This window comes from Pollicipes pollicipes, unplaced genomic scaffold (genome assembly GCF_011947565.3).
Source record: "Pollicipes pollicipes isolate AB1234 unplaced genomic scaffold, Ppol_2.1 Scaffold_6464;HRSCAF=7665_pilon_pilon_pilon, whole genome shotgun sequence".
NCBI lineage: Eukaryota > Metazoa > Arthropoda > Thecostraca > Pollicipedomorpha > Pollicipedidae > Pollicipes > Pollicipes pollicipes.
In genome coordinates, this window is record NW_023596879.1 from 34,790 (window position 1) to 53,374 (window position 18,585).

Consider the following 18,585-nt stretch of genomic DNA (forward strand, 5'->3'; position numbering starts at 1 on the left):
GACGCTAAGAACCCTACTCGAACCAGGTCATTGCCATCTGGACTCGTCCTCCCATCTTGCAGACCCCGATGTTTATTGCAAACGCCCACATGTTTTTTTGGCGATTTATTCAGGCGTCGTTCGCGCGTCTTGGACCCCGTGACAAAACTAGCAGCAGAAACAGCCTACTATACACAAGCAGACTCACAGTGACTAGGCTAACGCGCTAGAACATGGTCAAATAATTTAACACAGACACAGTAGGGAGAAGCCTGTTACAAAGGAGCCTACGATGAACAGATCGCCGCGTCCCTGACGTCAGGGACGCTGCCGCCTCGCTTGCCGTGCGACGGGGAACGGCGGTCACTGACGCGATCACAACACAGCAGACAGGGCACCGGCGCCGAGTGCTGATGACGGCGGGACCCGAGTGGCCGGGGCCAGCGCCCGGGCCCGGACGCAGGGACCGCGACAGAGGGGTACCGCCGATCGGCCGCACGAGCGGAGCGCCTCTGTCGACACCGTGCACACGGCTGCTGATCCGCACGGTGCGCCGACCTGGCCAGGAGACTCGTCGGTAACTTCGCGTGGTCCGCCCGAGTGCAGGTCAGTGACCCCGAGCGCCCCGCGGCTCCGTTGGGGCCCGACCGCAGCTGGGCGCCTCATCTGACCGGGGGAGGGGCTGCTCGGGTAGTAGAGCTCAGCCGACAGGTAGCAGCCAGGCCAACCAGCTGTTGTGACGGGACGCCTGGGATCACCCGGTGATGACAGAACCCGCCCAATGCCGGGCCGACACTGCCTGACCGCGCAGCGCAACCACTTATAATATCATCGTCCGCACTGTCTACGAAAATAAATAATACGAATAAAGCCTAAAGGGCTGTCATTTCAGTGTGTAATCAACAAGTGAACCTAAATGCGCCCAAGGCTGCCTGTGGCGCCGCCTATGAACCTGACGTCAAATGACTATTAACATAAACTCTTTGGGACGTAGCTTCCGAGACCGCCATTGTCTCGCTCCGAACAATGAAACCTTACATTACCCTAAATGTCCTACATATGTACAAGGCCCGCCGATCGGACGGCGCTGACACCATCACTCAAATGTGGAGCGCCCTCTGTGCTGGCTGTGACATACTGGCTCTACGAGGATGGCGGAAGACCGAGCTAGTCAAGAAACATAGACGCAGTCTTAAGAAACTAAACAGAAAAAAAAACACCGAAGCTAAGGACGTCCAGAGATGGGGAAAATGCTCCCTTGCCGTAACAGGCAAGGACATCGCATAGAATCAGCGTGTGCCACACAGCACCCACGCATGTCAAGAAATGATTGCGGTTGAAAAAGGCCAGGAACATTCCGATACCCGCCAGTATTACAGTACTACATAGCCACCACAGAGGGACGGAGGTCTTGAATAGCTCAATGTCGTCCATAACATTACACCTGGCCACTGTTTATATAGCTTTCAACGCACTAACTACGATATACGCCTACACACGAGTTTGTCAAAGGTGACAGGACAGAATAGCTGATATGCACCAATTTGCTCGTCCAAAGGCCTTTTTCAACGTTGCTACACGTTTTAAACTAGCCCCAGGCGTCTCTTTTCCGGAATATAATGACAACGCACCGCGCATCGTTTCCGCGGCGCTTTTCTGGGGTGGCTTCCGGGCTACGACAGCAGCCACATTTCGCGGGGAAGCTATTCGACAACGCGGCGGGAGACATGACATTGCACACGTCCGTGCTCACCCATGGATGGAAACCTCTGATATGTCCTGTTGTCATCGCCTCGCGACAGCCGCGACCCCGCGTCGCTCGCGCTCAGCAAAGCCTACATCGGATATAGCTAGCAAATTACAAACAACATCAACATCCATAGGCGCTCTCGACCAGACCATGATATAAAGTTGTAAGGCAATCGACGTCGATGGGCTGTGCGCTGGGCGGACCGTGCTGGGGCGGCCGCGGCGCCGGGCGGCGCCAGGCGGCTATCACAGCGCGGCCGGCCGAGCGGTTCGCCGCGCCCCGCCACGCGGCGCCACCGGCGCAGACTTGAGCTGCAGCCGGACAAAGTGGACGGAATAAGAAGGCGAGCAGGTCGCATCTCACAGCAAACTCTGCTAGCACGGGCGACCCCGGCGGCGCGGATCCGCGGACGACCTGCGTCACCCGCCCCAACGGCGTTCCCCACGCGACCCTTCCCGAGTGAGCCTTTCAATGTGAACCTTCCCAGGTGAACCTATCCATGTGACCGTTAATATGAGCTTATTCGTGTGAGCCTTTCCGCGCAGACTCCGCACTGTTGAGTGGCCATGTAGGCCTTAACGCGTGGAGCCCCAGTTGATGTCTCGCGGCGGTCGACAAATGCTTTTCCCGATAGCCTCTCAGGTAAGACAGCTATTGCCGGGGCGTATTGCTTACGGGCGTGGACAGAGGCGGGGCTCTTCACGACGTGACGTCATCAACTCACCCTTGTAGGCTTCCTGGGTTTCTGAGCTTATGGAAGAGAGTCAGCCGACCTCCCATTCACTGCGCAACAAGTCTGACACGCTCCAAGCTCGAGGGTCTAACACCGAACAGCAAACGTACTGAGAGTACAGCGAGGAACTAGCGACACCTACAGATTATTCGGAGATTCACAGGTTGCATTCTTCACCGTCCGGCTGCGCCACTGTCACGGAGCCGACGTCTCAGCAGTGAACCGAGTGACTGGCAACTCCACCTCCGCCAGCTGGAATGTCAACGGAATCGGCCGGTTCGGGGCACGCGCAAGATGCCAACTCCCGCGGCAAAGAGCAATGGCGACCACGAAACGCAGGGCCAATGAAAATGACGCTAAAGATGGGGGACAACATGCTAAATATTTCCCCCACACATACATCGAGCGGCGCGGCTGCGTTGCGCCACTGCCGTCTGGGCCACCATTGTCGCCGGCGGACCTCGCCACTGTTTGAAGGCTGTTGATATGAGTGTGGGTTTGTTGCGGACGGTTCAGCTGCCGTGGCGGCGGCCCGCGGCCTCTCCCGGTGAAAGACGGGGCTGGGGACGGACGGGCGGCCGGTCGGCCCCGGCGGGCGCTTTGCGAGGTCGCCGCGCCCCAGCTCGCTCCCCGCTGCTCTGCTCGCCGCGGCCAACGCCTAGTCGCACGCCGCTCGGGCTCAGTGCGACATTATGTTATCCATCCTTAGTCTTGGATCCCTGGGGGCAGAGCGTGAGGTGCATGTCAAGGCTCTGGAGACGCCGGAGTGCAACAGGCGTCGCACGCGACCTGCCAGACGGCATACAGAGCCCACCAGCGCAGACGCAGCAGTGCAGGGCATGAGGGACCGGAGGCCGTGAAGGGAGAGTCGACTTTCGGTGCGGCACAACGGCTCAAGCTTCGCTTCTGGTGGAAAACAAAACCATGCTGGCTAGCCGTGACAACACGTCGTCAAGCTTGCTTTTCAAGGAAAGTACTCTGTGTATGACATTAGTAATATCGGTAGGCATTCCAATAACCACAAAGTGGCAAGATGGATGTTATACTGACGCGTAGAATGTTGTGAAGCAGAAGCAAGCGTAAGATCCATCGCATCATTAAGGTCAGTATCGTTCACAAACATTCTAAACCATGCGCGTGGTCACACTCACACCAACAGTCGACTTTTCATTTCGTAACCGCCCTTGCTAGATTTCTCGCCGCATCGATCACAAGCATATAACGGAGATGGTGCATCCTGCACCAAACATTAGCAATTGCGGGTGCGAAAGCACCAAGGTATGGCGCAGCATGGGACCGATTCGGAGACGGAGCTTGTCGAGCAACGGCCGCAGCACAATCTTTGATGACTGAGTCACGGAAGCAGCGTCACGAAGGCGTAAGCGACATAAGCCGACGCTCAACAGACCCAGCCGTCCGAATCGTGCCCGCGCGGCTCGAATCTCGCTTACCGCTGTCGGCCATCTTTGTTTTGGCGTACTCAATCCTAATGCCACCCCGGTCCGGACTGAGAACGAACCCCTGGAGCATTGCCATGGCAACGGCGGCGTGATTCGTGTCCTGATACTCCACGAAAGAGACCGGCGATCCGCCTTTGGTGAGCATGCGCAGCCTAGTGAACCCGGGCAGGCTGTGAGGCGGGAGAGAAGACGGGTGCGTTAGACGGGTGCGCGGTGACAGCCACCTGGTGAAACCAGCGCCAGTTAGTACTTCATGCTCGGCCGACAGAGGTGTTGTGATGCTACCGTGTGAAGTCGTCAGCACGCGTCCGCCACGCCCGGCCGACAACGCGCCCGGTGACCCGACATGGCGGTGACGGCGACAGTGACAGAAGGAACATCTAGTTAGTCCGTGGCCCTCGACTGCTGTGCAATGGCAACGCGGTAAGGATCTATCTAGGCCACCTACACCGAGACGCGCGGGCTGGGGCTGGGCGGGAGCGAGGCGGGGCGGGCACCTCACCTGCCGAAGATCTCCTTCAGCTCCTGTTCGGTGACGTTCTGACCAAGGTTGGCCACAAACAGCGTGGAGCAGGGCGTGTTGCCGGCCACGGAGGTGGGCGAGCCGAGGCCGCCGTGAGACATCAGCGGCAGCGTGCCGACCGTGTTCAGATTAGACAGCTGCAGGTGGGCCTGCCGGACAGACAGCGTCGCGCGCCGTCAGACGCGGCCGGCCGCAGCGGGGCGCCGTCGGCTCCAGCGGCGGCAGGGCAGGGCCGGAGAGCTGCGCGCAGGGCGGGACACACCGCCGCGGCTCGGTCGAGCGACCGCCGACGGCGGGGACCCGGCGACAACGGCACTGTACTCTGTTGTGGACGCAAGTACAAACTGGCTACGGGGCCGGACGCCGTGACAGTGAGCCCAACCGCGGTGGCAAGAGCCGTGCAGCTACACGTTTCTCCGTATGTTGCTATTTATAACGCAGCACGAACTGATATACAGGATCATACGGGTTTCTTGGGCAGGGGCCAAGAAAGTTCCTTCTCTTTGGATTATACCGGCCTCTACATTCGGACTGCATTGTGAAATGCGGGCCTGTTCGTGTTGACCCACATATGTTTTTGCAGTTTGGTCGGGAAGTGGTTGCTGCTGTGAAACGGACTTAATTTAAGCGTTAATTTGTATGCAAATTCCTCTCTGTACAGAAACGCCTAGTAGTTGTACCGCATAAATGATGCGATAAGCCAAGCATGCTTCGCTTCAATTGCTTCGCACATAGCCAGTAATCTTCTGTCGATCTTGAATAAAATTGAATAAAAGGCCACTCTTGCTGGCGGAGTAAACCTTCGCAACGGGGAGCTCAAAGTTCAAAAAGAATCGGTTGAAACTTAATCTGGAAGCCCATCGCAACACTACCGTCCACCTACTTCGTTGGAGACCCATAGTGACATCACGACCCACATAGTATCTCTGGAAACCCATAGTGACACCACGACTCACGTAGCATCTTTGAAAACCCATAGTGACACCGCGACCTACATAGTATCTTTGGAAACCCGTAGTGACACCACGACCCACATAGTATCTTTGGAAACCCATAGTGACACCACGACCCACATAGTATTTTCGGAAACCCATGTTGACACTAGCGCCTGTCCGTGGCGTCACGTGCGGCCGCCCGGTGGACGAGCGCATTGGTCCTCTGGGCGTCCGAGGCCCAGCCCGGACCCAGGGGAGCACTGTACGGCCACGGGGCTGGGCTCGTTTGCCGAATGAGGGGAGCGGCCGGGCCTGATGGCCGCGCAGTGGCGTGCTAGGGCTGCTTTCATCAGCGGCTCATTATGCGCTGAATGCCGCTGGCCGGCTGGTCGGGCCAGTGGCCGGCCGAGTGGAGCTCCTCGTCCAGACACTGGACAGGACCGGACCCTCAGCTCCTCGCCCCGACACGGGATAGGACCGGACCCTCAGCCCCTCGTCCAGACACTGGACAGGACCGGACCCTCAGCCCCTCGCCCCGACACTGGACAGGACCGGACCCTCAGCCCCTCGCCCCGACACTGGACAGGACCGGACCCTCAGCCCCTCCCCCCGACACTGGACAGGACCGGACCCTCAGCCCCTCGCCCCGACACTGTACAGGACCGGACCCTCAGCCCCTCGCCCCGACACTGTACAGGACCGGACCCTCAGTCCCTCGCCCCGACGCTGGACAGGACCGGACCCTCAGCCCCTCGCCCCGACGCTGGACAGGACCGGACCCTCAACCCCTCGCCCCGACACTGGACAGGACTGGACCCTCGTTAGTTGCGCTCGGCCGGCGCAGACAGGGCCGAGTGCGGCTTCACGACCAGCGGGGCGCGTGGCGTCCGCACAAGTTCGATAAGACACTTCTCTGAGCGGTCCAGCAACAGGCAGAACCTACACAAGCCCCTCGCATTTCCATCTCAAGGAAGCAGCATTTCCGCATTGCCAGTGAAGTCGACGGGGAATGCTTGGGCGAAGACGTGGACAAGCGCGTGCAATGGCTGAATGTGAGCGCGGGGCGACCGCGAGGCGTCTGCGTTTCGGCGCCTGTGCGGCCACCAGTCCGGCCGCTCAGTGCCGCCCACCATCGACCCGCGTGACCATACCAGCCGCAAACAGTGGTCACGCGCGCCGCGCAGTCAAAACAGCTTCAACTGGGGTTGCCGCGAAACGAGTGCTGCGATCAATACCCAGAGCTCCAGTTCTAATCATGGGGCCGTTGACGGCTGGTATAATTTCAAAGTTTGTGTTACCATCGGGCTTCTCGGAAACTTTTCTGTGCGCAGAAAAGAATTACCACGACTGGCATTTGCCACACTGTTTGCTGTCCTGGCCATTCGAGCCCCGCGAGCGTCAAGTGACGAAGGCGCGTTACAGGCGTGCGTTCAAGTATGGCCACCAGCGGTGTATTGTGAGGGTGCGCTCGTGTGCGTGTGTGAGCGTGCGCCTCGCCCCACTCCCCCACCGGTCGGCCCGTTCGGTGATGACGTCACGGTCGAGCCGGCAGCGTGACCCGTCCCCATGTTGGCAGGGGAGCGGGAGGAGTGTGTCCGCGGGGAACCGCAATACGAAATGAAGTACCATGCGTTGCGGACTGTACTGGATCGAAGCACAGGCTCTTAATTTGCAGCTGGAACGCCGCACCATTCGCTTGCCTTTGAGAAATGTTCCAAATCGTTTTTAATCCATGGCACGTTTGCTAATTTTCGTCAGTGCAATGGTTCTTATTGCAAACCACCAGTCTAACTTAACAGAACAAAGTGCAAAGTTAAAAAACGCTGTGTTGAACACATATGTTTCCTAAGTATTGCTGCCCAGGCAGTCGAAACATTCTAACATGCCTAAGAACGTTTTGCTTTGTAATCTTTCGAGGAAATGTTAAGTATCCAACAACATGATCTCAAATCATAGAGCATCGATAAAAAATGTGGCCTTCTCCAGAGCTGCAGGTGCGGATGTGCCCGCCAGCCGGGCTTTCTTTCAGAGTTTCAGTGGAAGCACGACCAGGCATTGACTGCAAAGCTGAGGTGGAACAAGATGCGCAGATGCGGGCTGCGGTGTCAGTAGTGGCAGTTCTCTACCATAGGTGGGTGAGTAAGCGGTGATTGGTGACTCGTTAACCCACCGTGGGCCGGCGAGTTAACGATGCGTTAGTCTGCCGTGAGTTAGTGAGTTGGAAGCAAGCTAGCCTACCGCAGATCAGTGACTTTGTGACGAATGGATCTACCGCAGGTCTGTTGGTCAGAGGTGACCTGACCCGCCGCAGGCCGGTGAGTTAGCGGTGCGCGTGCCGCTCTCCGCGGCGGTGAGCCGGTGAGTCGGTGAGCGCGCGGCAGCGGCAGTCGGTGCAGCTGGGTGCGGCGGCGGCCGCAGCGGGCGGCTGGTTCGCCATCGCGGCGCTCCGCGGGACTAACATGGGCCGCGCAGGCGCCGGAGCCGGAGACGAGTCGCCTCTCTAGTCACAGATAGCCACGCACCGGGACCTGGGCCGCGTGCAGCGCCGGGTGCAGCAGGTGCGGGTGGTGCAGCGAGTCGGGCCCGTAGGCCAGCGCCGTCGCCGGATGGTGGTGCCACATGTCGGCACCCGGTCCGTAGAAGTTACCCACGTCTGCCGGTAGGGGACGAGAGGTGACGCACGCGGCATCCCCCGTGCCGCGGCCCAGCTGGGCCAGACCGCAGCCATGTGAGGCGCAGGAAGGGCTCCGCTTCCCCGCAAACATACACGGCACGGCAACACTTCCGCAATACAACAGCCACGCGTAGCATAGTAACACGTCCATGGCACCCCAGCCACGCACGGCGCAATGACAAGTCCACATTGCCAGAGACATATGCGGCAAACAGCCAGACGTCCGCACCAGCACAGTCACGCGAGGCCAACGGAAAGACCACAACAATGGCATGTCTAAATGTTGTGCGGCCTCGCCATGTACTGGGATAGAGAAACGCACAGCCTGGTAATGCTCAGAAGCTGAAAGGTATTTCAGTTTTATAGCGAACCATGTGTTGATAGCTCACGATGCTTAGCGGACATTGCGGTTTAAATAAAATAATTCTGGTCATCGAGGGCGATTTAGAGCGTGACAGACCATCAAAACTGCCAGGGCCCGACAACCTTGGTCCTGTAGCTGGTGTGTCGGAATGCGCCGTAGTCTGCATTCGGAAGCGCACGCTACTTTTCAAAGCGGCTAAGACACTGGGATCTCCAGATTACACCGTAGACCATACAGTAAACTATGAACGGCACGTGACCCATAATCGATCGAATTGACGTCATAGGTCGGGTGAAGCCCACAAAGTATAGTTTACTCCGAGGAACCCAAAACGTTCGCGGCCCAGTGCACACTTGGGTCTGACGGCAATAAAGCACCCAAAGGCAGTGCTTTGCTGATGGGACGCTATCACGCGGCGCCGTCGTCATTGCTTCCCAGAAGTCCAGCGACCCAATGACGTCAACGCCAGAAGCTGACGCCGGCGCCGACGACCCACTGACGTCGGCACCGACGACCCACTGACGTCTGCGCCAGAAACTGACGTCGGCGCCGACGACCCACTGACGTCGGCACCGACGATCCACTGACGTCAGCGCCAAAAACTGACGTTGGCGCCGACGATCCACTGACGTCTGCGCCAGAAACCGACGTCGGCGCCGACGACCCACTGACGTCGGCGCCACAAGCTGAAGCTAACGCTCGGGGGGGGGGGGGCATCGGGTACCCGCCCCCAACGCTATCCGCTCTTTAATCACATGGCAGAAGAAGTCTCTACCCAGGCCACCATGAGGACAGCTCGCACTCGAACGCCAGTGCACCGGCCGGGGCGCGACGGCAGCGTGGCGACAGGGGCGAGCTCGCCACGGCCGCCGGGCCCGGCCCGCTCGACAATTTCGTGCAATTCATCACCGGCTACATACAAGCGCCGTGCGATCATCGACCGGGCCGCGCTGAATTATTGAGCGTGCTTAGTTCGGACGGTGCGGACGGCCGTTGCCGGCGCTCCATGATTCACGAAGCTGGGACGGACGTCGATACGGAACCGACGGCCATGATGGACCGAGCAGCGGCGTGGCGGCGGCGACGGCAGCGGCCATCGCAAGCGCGCAGTCTGTCCATCCTCAGGACACTGTGTGTTTACCGTCAATCCACTGCGTATTCACTGGCGGGCCATGGCTTGTCCACCGTCAGTCCGTTGCCTGTCCATTGGCGGGCCATTGCTTGTCCACCGTCAGTCCACTGTGTGTCCACGGGCGGTTCACTGTATGTCCACTCGGCCCGCCGCCCGTCTTTTACAAGCCCGCCATTTGTCCGCCGTTACCTGGCCGTTCGTCCGACGTTAGTTAACTGTTTGTTGTCAGCAATTGCCGTCACTCAACTGTTTTAAATAACTGCCACCAGCCACGCAGTACACCAACCTGATTCCATGCGGCTGTAAGTTCGCTTTTACCACCTGACTGAACAAACGTCGTCTTGTCTCACCACGCCACTGAAGGGTGGTTATCGTTAGAAATGGCTGTGAAAGGACTGAAAGCCTATCCACCACCCGTCGCATGGCAGTCAGCTGTGCCTGCATCAGAGCTCGGTCCAGCGTCAGCCCAGCGCCGCCGCTGTAGTCGTCCGCGATCGCTCACGCGCACGGCGGCTGCCGGACGGCGGCTCGGCGCGTTCCGCGGCTAATGGCAGAGTGCGGACGGTGAAATTCCCGGCAGCGCGGGCGCCGGCCGAGTTTGACAACTGGCCGGCCGGCCAATTGGTCGGCCAATGCTGATGAGTTTCCGTCGGCGCGGCACTTTACGATGGCCGGTAGGCACGTGATCTCACATCGGCATTCATAAAGGGCTCGAGGACGGTATCGATCGACTGCCGGCCACCGCTCGATGGCGGACCATGCCTCTGCCGCGGCTATGTCCAGTCTCTGCCGCGGCTATGTCCAGTCTCTGCCGCGGCTATGTCCAGCCCCTGCCGCGGCTATGTCCAGTCTCTGCCGGGGCTATGTCCAGCCTCTGCCGGGGTTACGTCCAGCCTCTGCCGCGGCTATGTCCAGTCTCTGCCGGGGTTAGTCCGGCCTATGCCGGAGTTGTCCGACCCGGCGGTCCGACCTCCTAAGGATTTGTCTGACCTTTTTCAGGTGTATTTCCGGTCTCTTCCATGGCTATGCTCCGCCTATTCATTGGGGCCCTCCCACTGGGGATATGTCTGGTTCCTACATCACGGATGTGTCCGTGCGTCCACCGGACAGGCACATGATCGGCATCCTTACTGAGGATATAGCCGACCAGTGCACCAGGCTTGCGTCAGGCGACTCGCTGATCACCACAGGGTTGTGCATTGCAATGAAAGGTAGGCACTGCTCACAAACAAATGGAACTGACATAATACTACGGGTGCATCTAGAAACAGGTAGCCATACCGAAAAGAAACCGGGTACGTGGCAAAGCTCATTAAATTCAGTATTTTACACCTTATTAAGCAGTGATTCGTGGCCGATAACGGCTATTTTTGAGATACTGTCGTAGACTGGCTCCACTCGCCTTTGGCGCATCGCTTCATGTTGACAGAGCCAGACGAGCCGATGGGGTGGGTTGTGGGTCTCGCTGGGTCTTAGCTCGGTGCCGCTAGTGGTGTAGCGTCATTCCCTGAATGATCACCTTTGAGCTGATGCGGCTGAGCGCCGGTGGTTTTGTCAGCGGCCGATCCGTCCCCCGATGAGGTGATGCACGATTTGCCGCCCGTGGCACCGCATTAGACGGCTTTTGGTGGGCGATTTTGTGGAGTTGGTGCGACTAATGCGAGGCGTGCACGCAGCGTCTCGCTGTGTGCTGTTTGATCTCTTAGAGAGACTGTTTGATCTCTTACGCCCCCTTCGGAAAAGGTCAACTGCGCCATCTCTCGACTGCCACTAACTTGAGTTTATTATATTTCCCGTGCGTCACGTTCGCATCACTCGACGCATCAATGACGTGCTTAAGATTGTATATACATGTACAGCCATCTAATATATGTATATATATATATATGTATATTAGATTGTATATACGTATAGACATCTAATATACATATATATATATATATATATATGTATATTAGATTGTATATACGTATAGACATCTAATATACATATATGTATATATATATATATGTATATTAGATTGTATATACGTATAGACATCTAATATACATATATATATATATATATATATAATATATACTATATATATATATATATATAGATATATATATTATATAATATATAATCCACACATTTTATTGCACCTGATACTTTACATCCTTGCTATTATTTACTATCTATAACCACAAGAAATGACTTACCATACCCCTATCATCAAAAGATTTCACAGACTTATTTTAGCAGGAGATGCCTGTATATAACATTTTTCATTGACGTCAAAGCGCCCATATGCTTGATATGATGGTATGAGGCTAGTATGGACCATCATTTAGACCAACGAACCATGGATGACATAGCAAATGACGGCAGTAGTCAAAAGTGCATAGCGGTGAGCAGAACTGGAGAGCTGGCAGGAGCAGCAAGCCACACGGAGAGCGTCTCCGGTTATGCCCAATCTCTAAGGCAGGTGGGTATTAAGGATGAAAATGAGTTGAGGCCTTAACGGTGAAAACGTGGCTTTACGCCCCACAGTCCCCCCCCATCCAAAAAATTAACGTACTTCCGGACGCCTGTATCTGAGTTACATAATTTCTTGACGTTTGAGGCTGTTAATACTTAAGTATGCTGGAAGCAAACGATGACGGTTATTCACTTAACAAAACGTACAGCTTAACATAACAACAACAAACAACAATTGGATTGTGTACATCACCGCGCATGCAAACACAAGACAGGTCACAAGACACAAGACTGGACATGGAACGCATATTTACCAAAAAAACACGAGCATACAAAACATCACGACGGTGAGAGCACGGATGACATGCGCAAAAGGCACATAAAGATTAAATGAAAGCTGAATGAAAATATGGGATGAAAGCTGGACAAAATCATAAAAGATAGACTGGACGAGAGACGATTGCAGTGGGCGCAGTGAGAGCACATGCACCACACGTCTGGGCAGGCCTTGCTTCATCAACGAACAGAACATCGACGTCGGCCGTGTTAGTCCGGCGAGCCTCTGGTGGCCTCTGGAGCTTCTGGTGGCCAGGGGCGGCCGCGGACGCTGGACCCACCGCAGGCCTCTGGTGGCCTCTGGAGCTTCTGGTGGCCAGGAGCGGCCGCGGACGCTAGACCCACCGCAGGCCTCTGGTGGCCTCTGGAGCTTCTGGTGGCCAGGAGCGGCCGCGGACGCTAGACCCACCGCAGGCTGCGCAGCGCAGGGCCGGCGGCGGCTCCACACGCTCCGCCTCATCAGTGCCGCCGACAGTGCTTGGTGAGAGGGGACGGTGAGCTCGGTGAGAGGCTTACTTACGTCCGTGAGAGAAGGCTGGGTGCATCAGTGCAGGGTGGGGAGCCACGGTCGACACCTGCTGCTTGGGCTTGCTAACTTTGGTGTTGCTCTTGGCAAACTCCAGACGAATGGTCTGGGGCAGATCGGGGTCGAAGCGTGCCCCCTGTCGGACACAGAACGGTCCACCGTGACCCGGGGCTCGTGGACCGGGCCGGGTCGGACCTGAGCGCGCCGCCTGTCGGCCGCAGCGGCTACTAACACAACTGCGGCCCGTTGGCGGCGGACGCTCACGGCGGCCACCCCGCCGCGGTACGGTCCACATTAATCTCGGTATTCTAACAGGCTGCTGAAGGCTGACTACAGAGTGCACTTGGTCGAACAGAGGCTTGGCGATGGACAAGTTACCGCTCCACTCAGCGGGCATATAGGGCCGGATTGATCAGCAGCGTGCATCGGCGGTGGTGGCTCCCACGCCTGAGCTATCCGTGAGGTTCGGCTCCCACGCCTGAGCTATCCGTGAACGTCGGCTCCTACGCCTGAGCTATCCGTGAGGGCCGGCTCCTACGCCTGAGCTATCCATGGGGGTCGGCTCCTACACCTGATCTATCCGTGAGGATCGGCTCCTACGCCTGAGCTGTCCGTGAGGGTCGGCTCCTACGCCTGAGCTATCCGTGAGGGTCGGCTTCTACACCTGAGCTATCAATGAGGGTCGGCTCCTACGCCTGAGCTATCCGTGAGGGTCGGCTCCTACGCCTGAGATATCCGTGAGGGTCGCAGGCTGGTCACACTGCACACACGGTGAAAGGTGAGTCGGTGAGAGACAGCCGGCCCCGCCTCCGGTGAGCGTGGAAAGATCCGTGGAACTGTGAAGGCGGACCATCCCTGACAAGATCGTCTGACGTCTCACATCTAAAGTAAACGATACCGACCTTCATACGCCTGAAGTACATATTGCCACGAATAAGAAAAGACAAAAGCAGAACTAAGATAAAGGATTATCAGAGCTGAATACATATCGTGTCGACGAAGAGGATCACTCCTTTGAAAAGATTCACCTCCAACGTCCCGTGAGCATGTATGCGCTGTTGCAGTTGGGGTGTCGCTGTGTCTGTGCACGACGCGTGCCGCCGCCGCAGCTGCGCGCCATGTATGACCTGGCAGGCTGCGTGGTCAGAACCGCATTTCGAAGCCAGGCTCTTCGCCGCGGGCCTCTTTTCTGAGCGGATCCCGAGTGGCTGTTCCATTTAGTTGAGTTGTGATTCCTTTCTGGCCAGCGTCGCAGTTCTATCCTTCCGCGTGGCCTCTAGCTCAGTCGCAAAGCTCAAGGGCGCATGAACAAGGACGACAACAGAAAAGGAATGTCGCTCACTTCCATTGATTCGTGACATAATTTTGACCTGACCTGCGATGAACCCAAAGTCAGTTTTTACGCAGGGTGCGCAATGTATGCGGACCAGCGGAACCTACCACAAAGCAAGACGGTCTTGAGGCGCACCTCATCAGCAGTTGGCGGTGCAAGGTAATGAAAATAGTGCACTTTATACGTCACTTGCCGAATGAACGATGAATACACTATTTGTATTTGTAATTGGAACAGGATGCGCTTCAAGCTTCCAGTCATTTACAAATCTGGTGTGATTGCAGAGTTCCTGGTGTCTGTTTGTGATTAAGAGTTCCTCTCGCAGCGTCGGACCCGACAGATTACTCTGTCGAGTCCACCGTTGCTCGGGAGCACGTCCCCTGCTCACCTGAGCTCGGTTTTTGGCTGCTTCTGCCTCGTTGCGTGTGTTAAAAGTGACGAACCCCACCGGTGATGACGTCTTCCCGTTCTTGCTGGTGATTTTCAGCAGCGAGCCCTCATACCCCTGCAGCAGTAGACCACGACAGTGAGTGTTAGAATTACAGCTAGCACACTCATGCCCTCATGACCCTGAAATTACAGCCCGACACAATATTTGTGAATGTAGTGCATTCAAGCATGGTCATCACACAGGCCTTCTTGCGGAAATGTGAGTCTAAGTTTGGAGCTACGGCTTGCATGGTGAGCGAACAACAGTGCTGGGTCTTACCAGCCAACAGCCAATTGACATGCCACCCTCACACTTCAATATTCCGGCGCATTGCAACATGCCGGCGTCAAGGCAACGAAGGCTTCCGCTGACTCACGCTCCTATCCTGAGCAAAAAGTGCCATCAACAGGTACATTATGTAACGCGGAGCGCGCAGTGTCTGCTTGGATACCGGGCATTCGGACACAATAGAGGCACATCATTCTAGGAAAACCCACGGTGTCCACACGGTGCAAGCCCACGGTAAGCGCAGGGAGACTCTGAGTCAGTCCGACCTTGCTTCGTACTCCCGGAACAGCAGGTGCAAACCCGCAGTAAGCGGGGGGGGGAGACTCTAAGTCAGTCTGACCTTACCTCGTACTCCCGGAACAGCAGGTGCAAACCCGCAGTAAGCGGGGGGGGGGGAGACTCTAAGACAGTCTGACCTTACCTCGTACTCCCGGAACAGCAGGTGCAAACCCGCAGTAAGCGAGGGGGGGAGACTCTGAGTCAGTCCGACCTTGCTTCGTACTCCCGGAACAGCAGGTGCAAACCCGCAGTAAGCGGGGGGGGGGGAGACTCTGAGTCAGTCTGACCTTACCTCGTACTCCCGGAACAGCAGGTGCAAACCCGCAGTAAGCGGGGGGGGGGAGACTCTGAGTCAGTCCGACCTTGCTTCGTACTCCCGGAACAGCAGGTGCAAACCCACAGCAAGCGGGGGGGGGGGGGGGAGACTCTGAGTCAGTCTGACCTTACCTCGTACTCTCGGAACAGCAGGTGCAAACCCGCAGTAAGCGGGGGGGGGGGAGACTCTGAGTCAGTCTGACCTTACCTCGTACTCTCGGAACAGCAGGTGCAAACCCGCAGTAAGCGGGGGGGGGGGAGACTCTGGGTCAGTCCGACCTTACCTCGTACTCTCGGAACAGCAGGTGCAAACCCACAGTAAGCGGGGGGGGGGGTGGGACTCTGGGTCAGTCCGACCTTACCTCGTACTCCCGGAACAGCAGGTGCAAACCCACAGTAAGCGGGGGGGGGTGGGACTCTGGGTCAGTCCGACCTTACCTCGTACTCCCGGAACAGCAGGTGCAAACCCACAGTAAGCGCGGGGAGACTGAGTCAGTTCGACCTTACCTCGTACTCCCGGAACAGCAGGTAAAGCTCTCGAGGCTTGGCATCCATCGGCAGGCCAGACACGAACAGCGTGCGCACCTGGAGACAGGGTTCTAGGTCAGCCAGCGTCTGTGCAAACGGGTGCGACTACTCGGCGAATAGGGTGAACCAGGACAATAGGAGGTGTTGATGTAGGAGGGCTGATATGGCACAGTAAGGAAGCACTTGCTAATTACCCCAGAATGACGTCTATCTCAAGTCAAGTAAACTTGACAAGAGTCAAGTCCTGTCGTCAAGAACAAGTCAAAAACTGTCGCCAGTCAAGTCAAGAACAGTCAAGTAAACTGGCACTGAACGCCATTACTCCAAAAACAATTACATAAACGCCTTTCAAATTGGCTTTGTGCGTAACCGCAGCTCAAGGGTATGCGTGATCGCGACAACAGCATATCACCGATAACTTGGATTATTCCCAAGCCGAATCCTGTTTCGACGATGGTGGCATTCGGTATCGCAGTACCTATTCCCGATGTCCAAGATCAGCATTCGGGCACCATATCGTGCCAGTGCGAATAGTGACGGAGCAGCAGCTGCTCTAAAATCTTGACGTTCAACGAGAGCGTCGGCGAACAGACGCTGATTTGTGGAGAATGCTCGGACGCTAGACATCTTGGTGCTGCGTATCTGTTCTACGTCATCCAGAGCTGTAGTCACATGCGTAAGTGGTGTTGAGAACGGCGCTGAAGTCGACGCAGCCCACAAAAAGCATACTCCCACGTCCGCACCTCACTTGAAACTCTGCGCTTGGGGGTCGCTCACCTCACTGACAACACGTTTCATCGATAAGCTGTGAAAAATGCCAACTGGCTACAGACTAACAGACTAGATCCCGTCGAATCTCGACCTGGATCATAGACCTGGCGGACTCTGACAGGACTCTGGAGCCTCCGGGCTCTGGACTCGTAGACTCTGGATGCTGCAGCAGCGTTATGTTACTCGACGTGAGTTACTGTGCTGATATGAGGCTTAATCTTAGGAGGTCACAAGGAGGCTTAAGTTCGATATGGAGCAATAACTGAAAGTCATTATGGAAATATCCAACACGGTTTATAACTATGTTGCATAATTTCCGGGAGGATGTGGGTTTAGCACTGCAAATCAAGCCGAGGCCTGACCAGCACTCAGTGAGACGAAAATCGCGCGCCTGGAAAGTGGGACACCGCACACAGAAAACCACACAGAAAACGGCTAGTGCGACAGCACTACGCTTGGAACTATTGGAATGTTCCCCATTAGCCTCGAAGGGCCTCTCGCTGGTCCAATATCAGCTGAACTGGTGATGTCGGGCCCAACGACAGCTGACACCGCGACGCCGGCTCCAGTCACAACGGACTCTTGCTGACACTTGGGGAATGCTCCGCGCTTGAAGACAATGAAGAAAGCATCAGATATGATGAAATACGCTCGCTTATGATTATTGGTATACTTTTAAGTGGAAAAGACCACTATAGATAACACAATGTGTTTCATCTAGTAAACATGCTCCTCTACGTCGTTGTTTGACTGTGTTATTGTATCCTCCACAACATTGACTGAAAGCCAATTGACGGTCGTCAAATTTGGAAATCGTTAACTGCACTCACGAACGCCAGCATTCAACGACTCGACAATTTTATCGTTTTTGGCCTTGATTACCGTGTCTTATTCTGTGGCGTCAGGGTGTGCACATGTGCTTCTCTTTCGGAGCTGGGTAACGTGAACGTTTCTGAAACTATGTTCCCTCAGACAGTGGCAATTGCCAGACGCTGCCAGAACCAAGCACCCTCCCGACTGTCGCCGAACGAGGAAATCAGCGTGGCTTCAAGACTGTCGACAAACTTCCTAATCGCATAGGCTACATGCTCCAAAACTGACATCGTGATTTCAGGGCAAACTCAGCTGACCTGGGGATATGCTATCAGAACTAGGGCTGGTGGTATACATCATCAGCTTACCTGGAGGAGTGCTGGCCCAGCTTTGATTACGAGGAATCAGGCGGGGTGAAGGATGTGCACGGCCCCATCACCTCCTGCCCCCTTGGGGATTACGGCAGTTTTTGACGCCAGGCAGGACAGAGCGGCAGCCTGTTCACACTCGGTCACTCACAGACGAGTCAGACGGCCACCAGGCGCAGGCACGTGACTACGTCACGTGGCGAGACTGGACACGTGCCGGCACGGCCGCGGCTGGCGCACGTGCCCCCACGATCAGCCGCAGCAGTGAGTCATGTGTGAATGATGCGGCGCTGCGCCGGGATTGCGCTCCCCGGCTCAGCCAGGCAGGCGTGAGCGACGCAGCCTTGCCAAAGTCATGCCGGCCGTAGGCAATCAGTTTGTGATAAGCCGCTCCGGTCGCGTTTCTTCACCACGCCAAGCGCCGAGTTAAATGCGAGTCATTTTTCTGGCTAGCGTGGCATATCCCACTCATGTATGTAAAGAGGGCTGAGCTAGAGACGGCCAGCTAACCTCACTTGCCGTTTGTGTGTAAAACTTTCGGCTTGTTTACCGGGTCTGTATACTTGCAGAGTCTTAACGTGGGAGAAC

The 18,585-nt window shown here is 56.3% G+C and overlaps 1 protein-coding gene across 2 annotated transcripts in view; it reads right to left on the reverse strand.

Annotated features, from left to right (window-relative positions):
- Positions 1–90: 90 nt before the first annotated feature.
- Positions 91–18,585, reverse strand: part of LOC119106916 (protein couch potato) — a 43,238-nt gene continuing 24,743 nt past the window's right edge. Inside the window, exons 2-8 of one of the 2 annotated variants that reach the window (XM_037230266.1) lie at positions 16,025–16,102; positions 14,594–14,710; positions 12,867–13,008; positions 7,903–8,033; positions 4,425–4,594; positions 3,914–4,092; positions 91–3,181 (exon numbers count right to left, since the gene is read on the reverse strand). In XM_037230266.1, coding sequence (XP_037086161.1) covers positions 3,168–3,181; positions 3,914–4,092; positions 4,425–4,594; positions 7,903–8,033; positions 12,867–13,008; positions 14,594–14,710; positions 16,025–16,102 — 831 coding nt within the window. In that variant the 3' untranslated portion in view covers positions 91–3,167. The remainder of the gene's footprint in view (positions 3,182–3,913; positions 4,093–4,424; positions 4,595–7,902; positions 8,034–12,866; positions 13,009–14,593; positions 14,711–16,024; positions 16,103–18,585) is intronic. The other variant, XM_037230267.1, reaches the window with a different exon arrangement.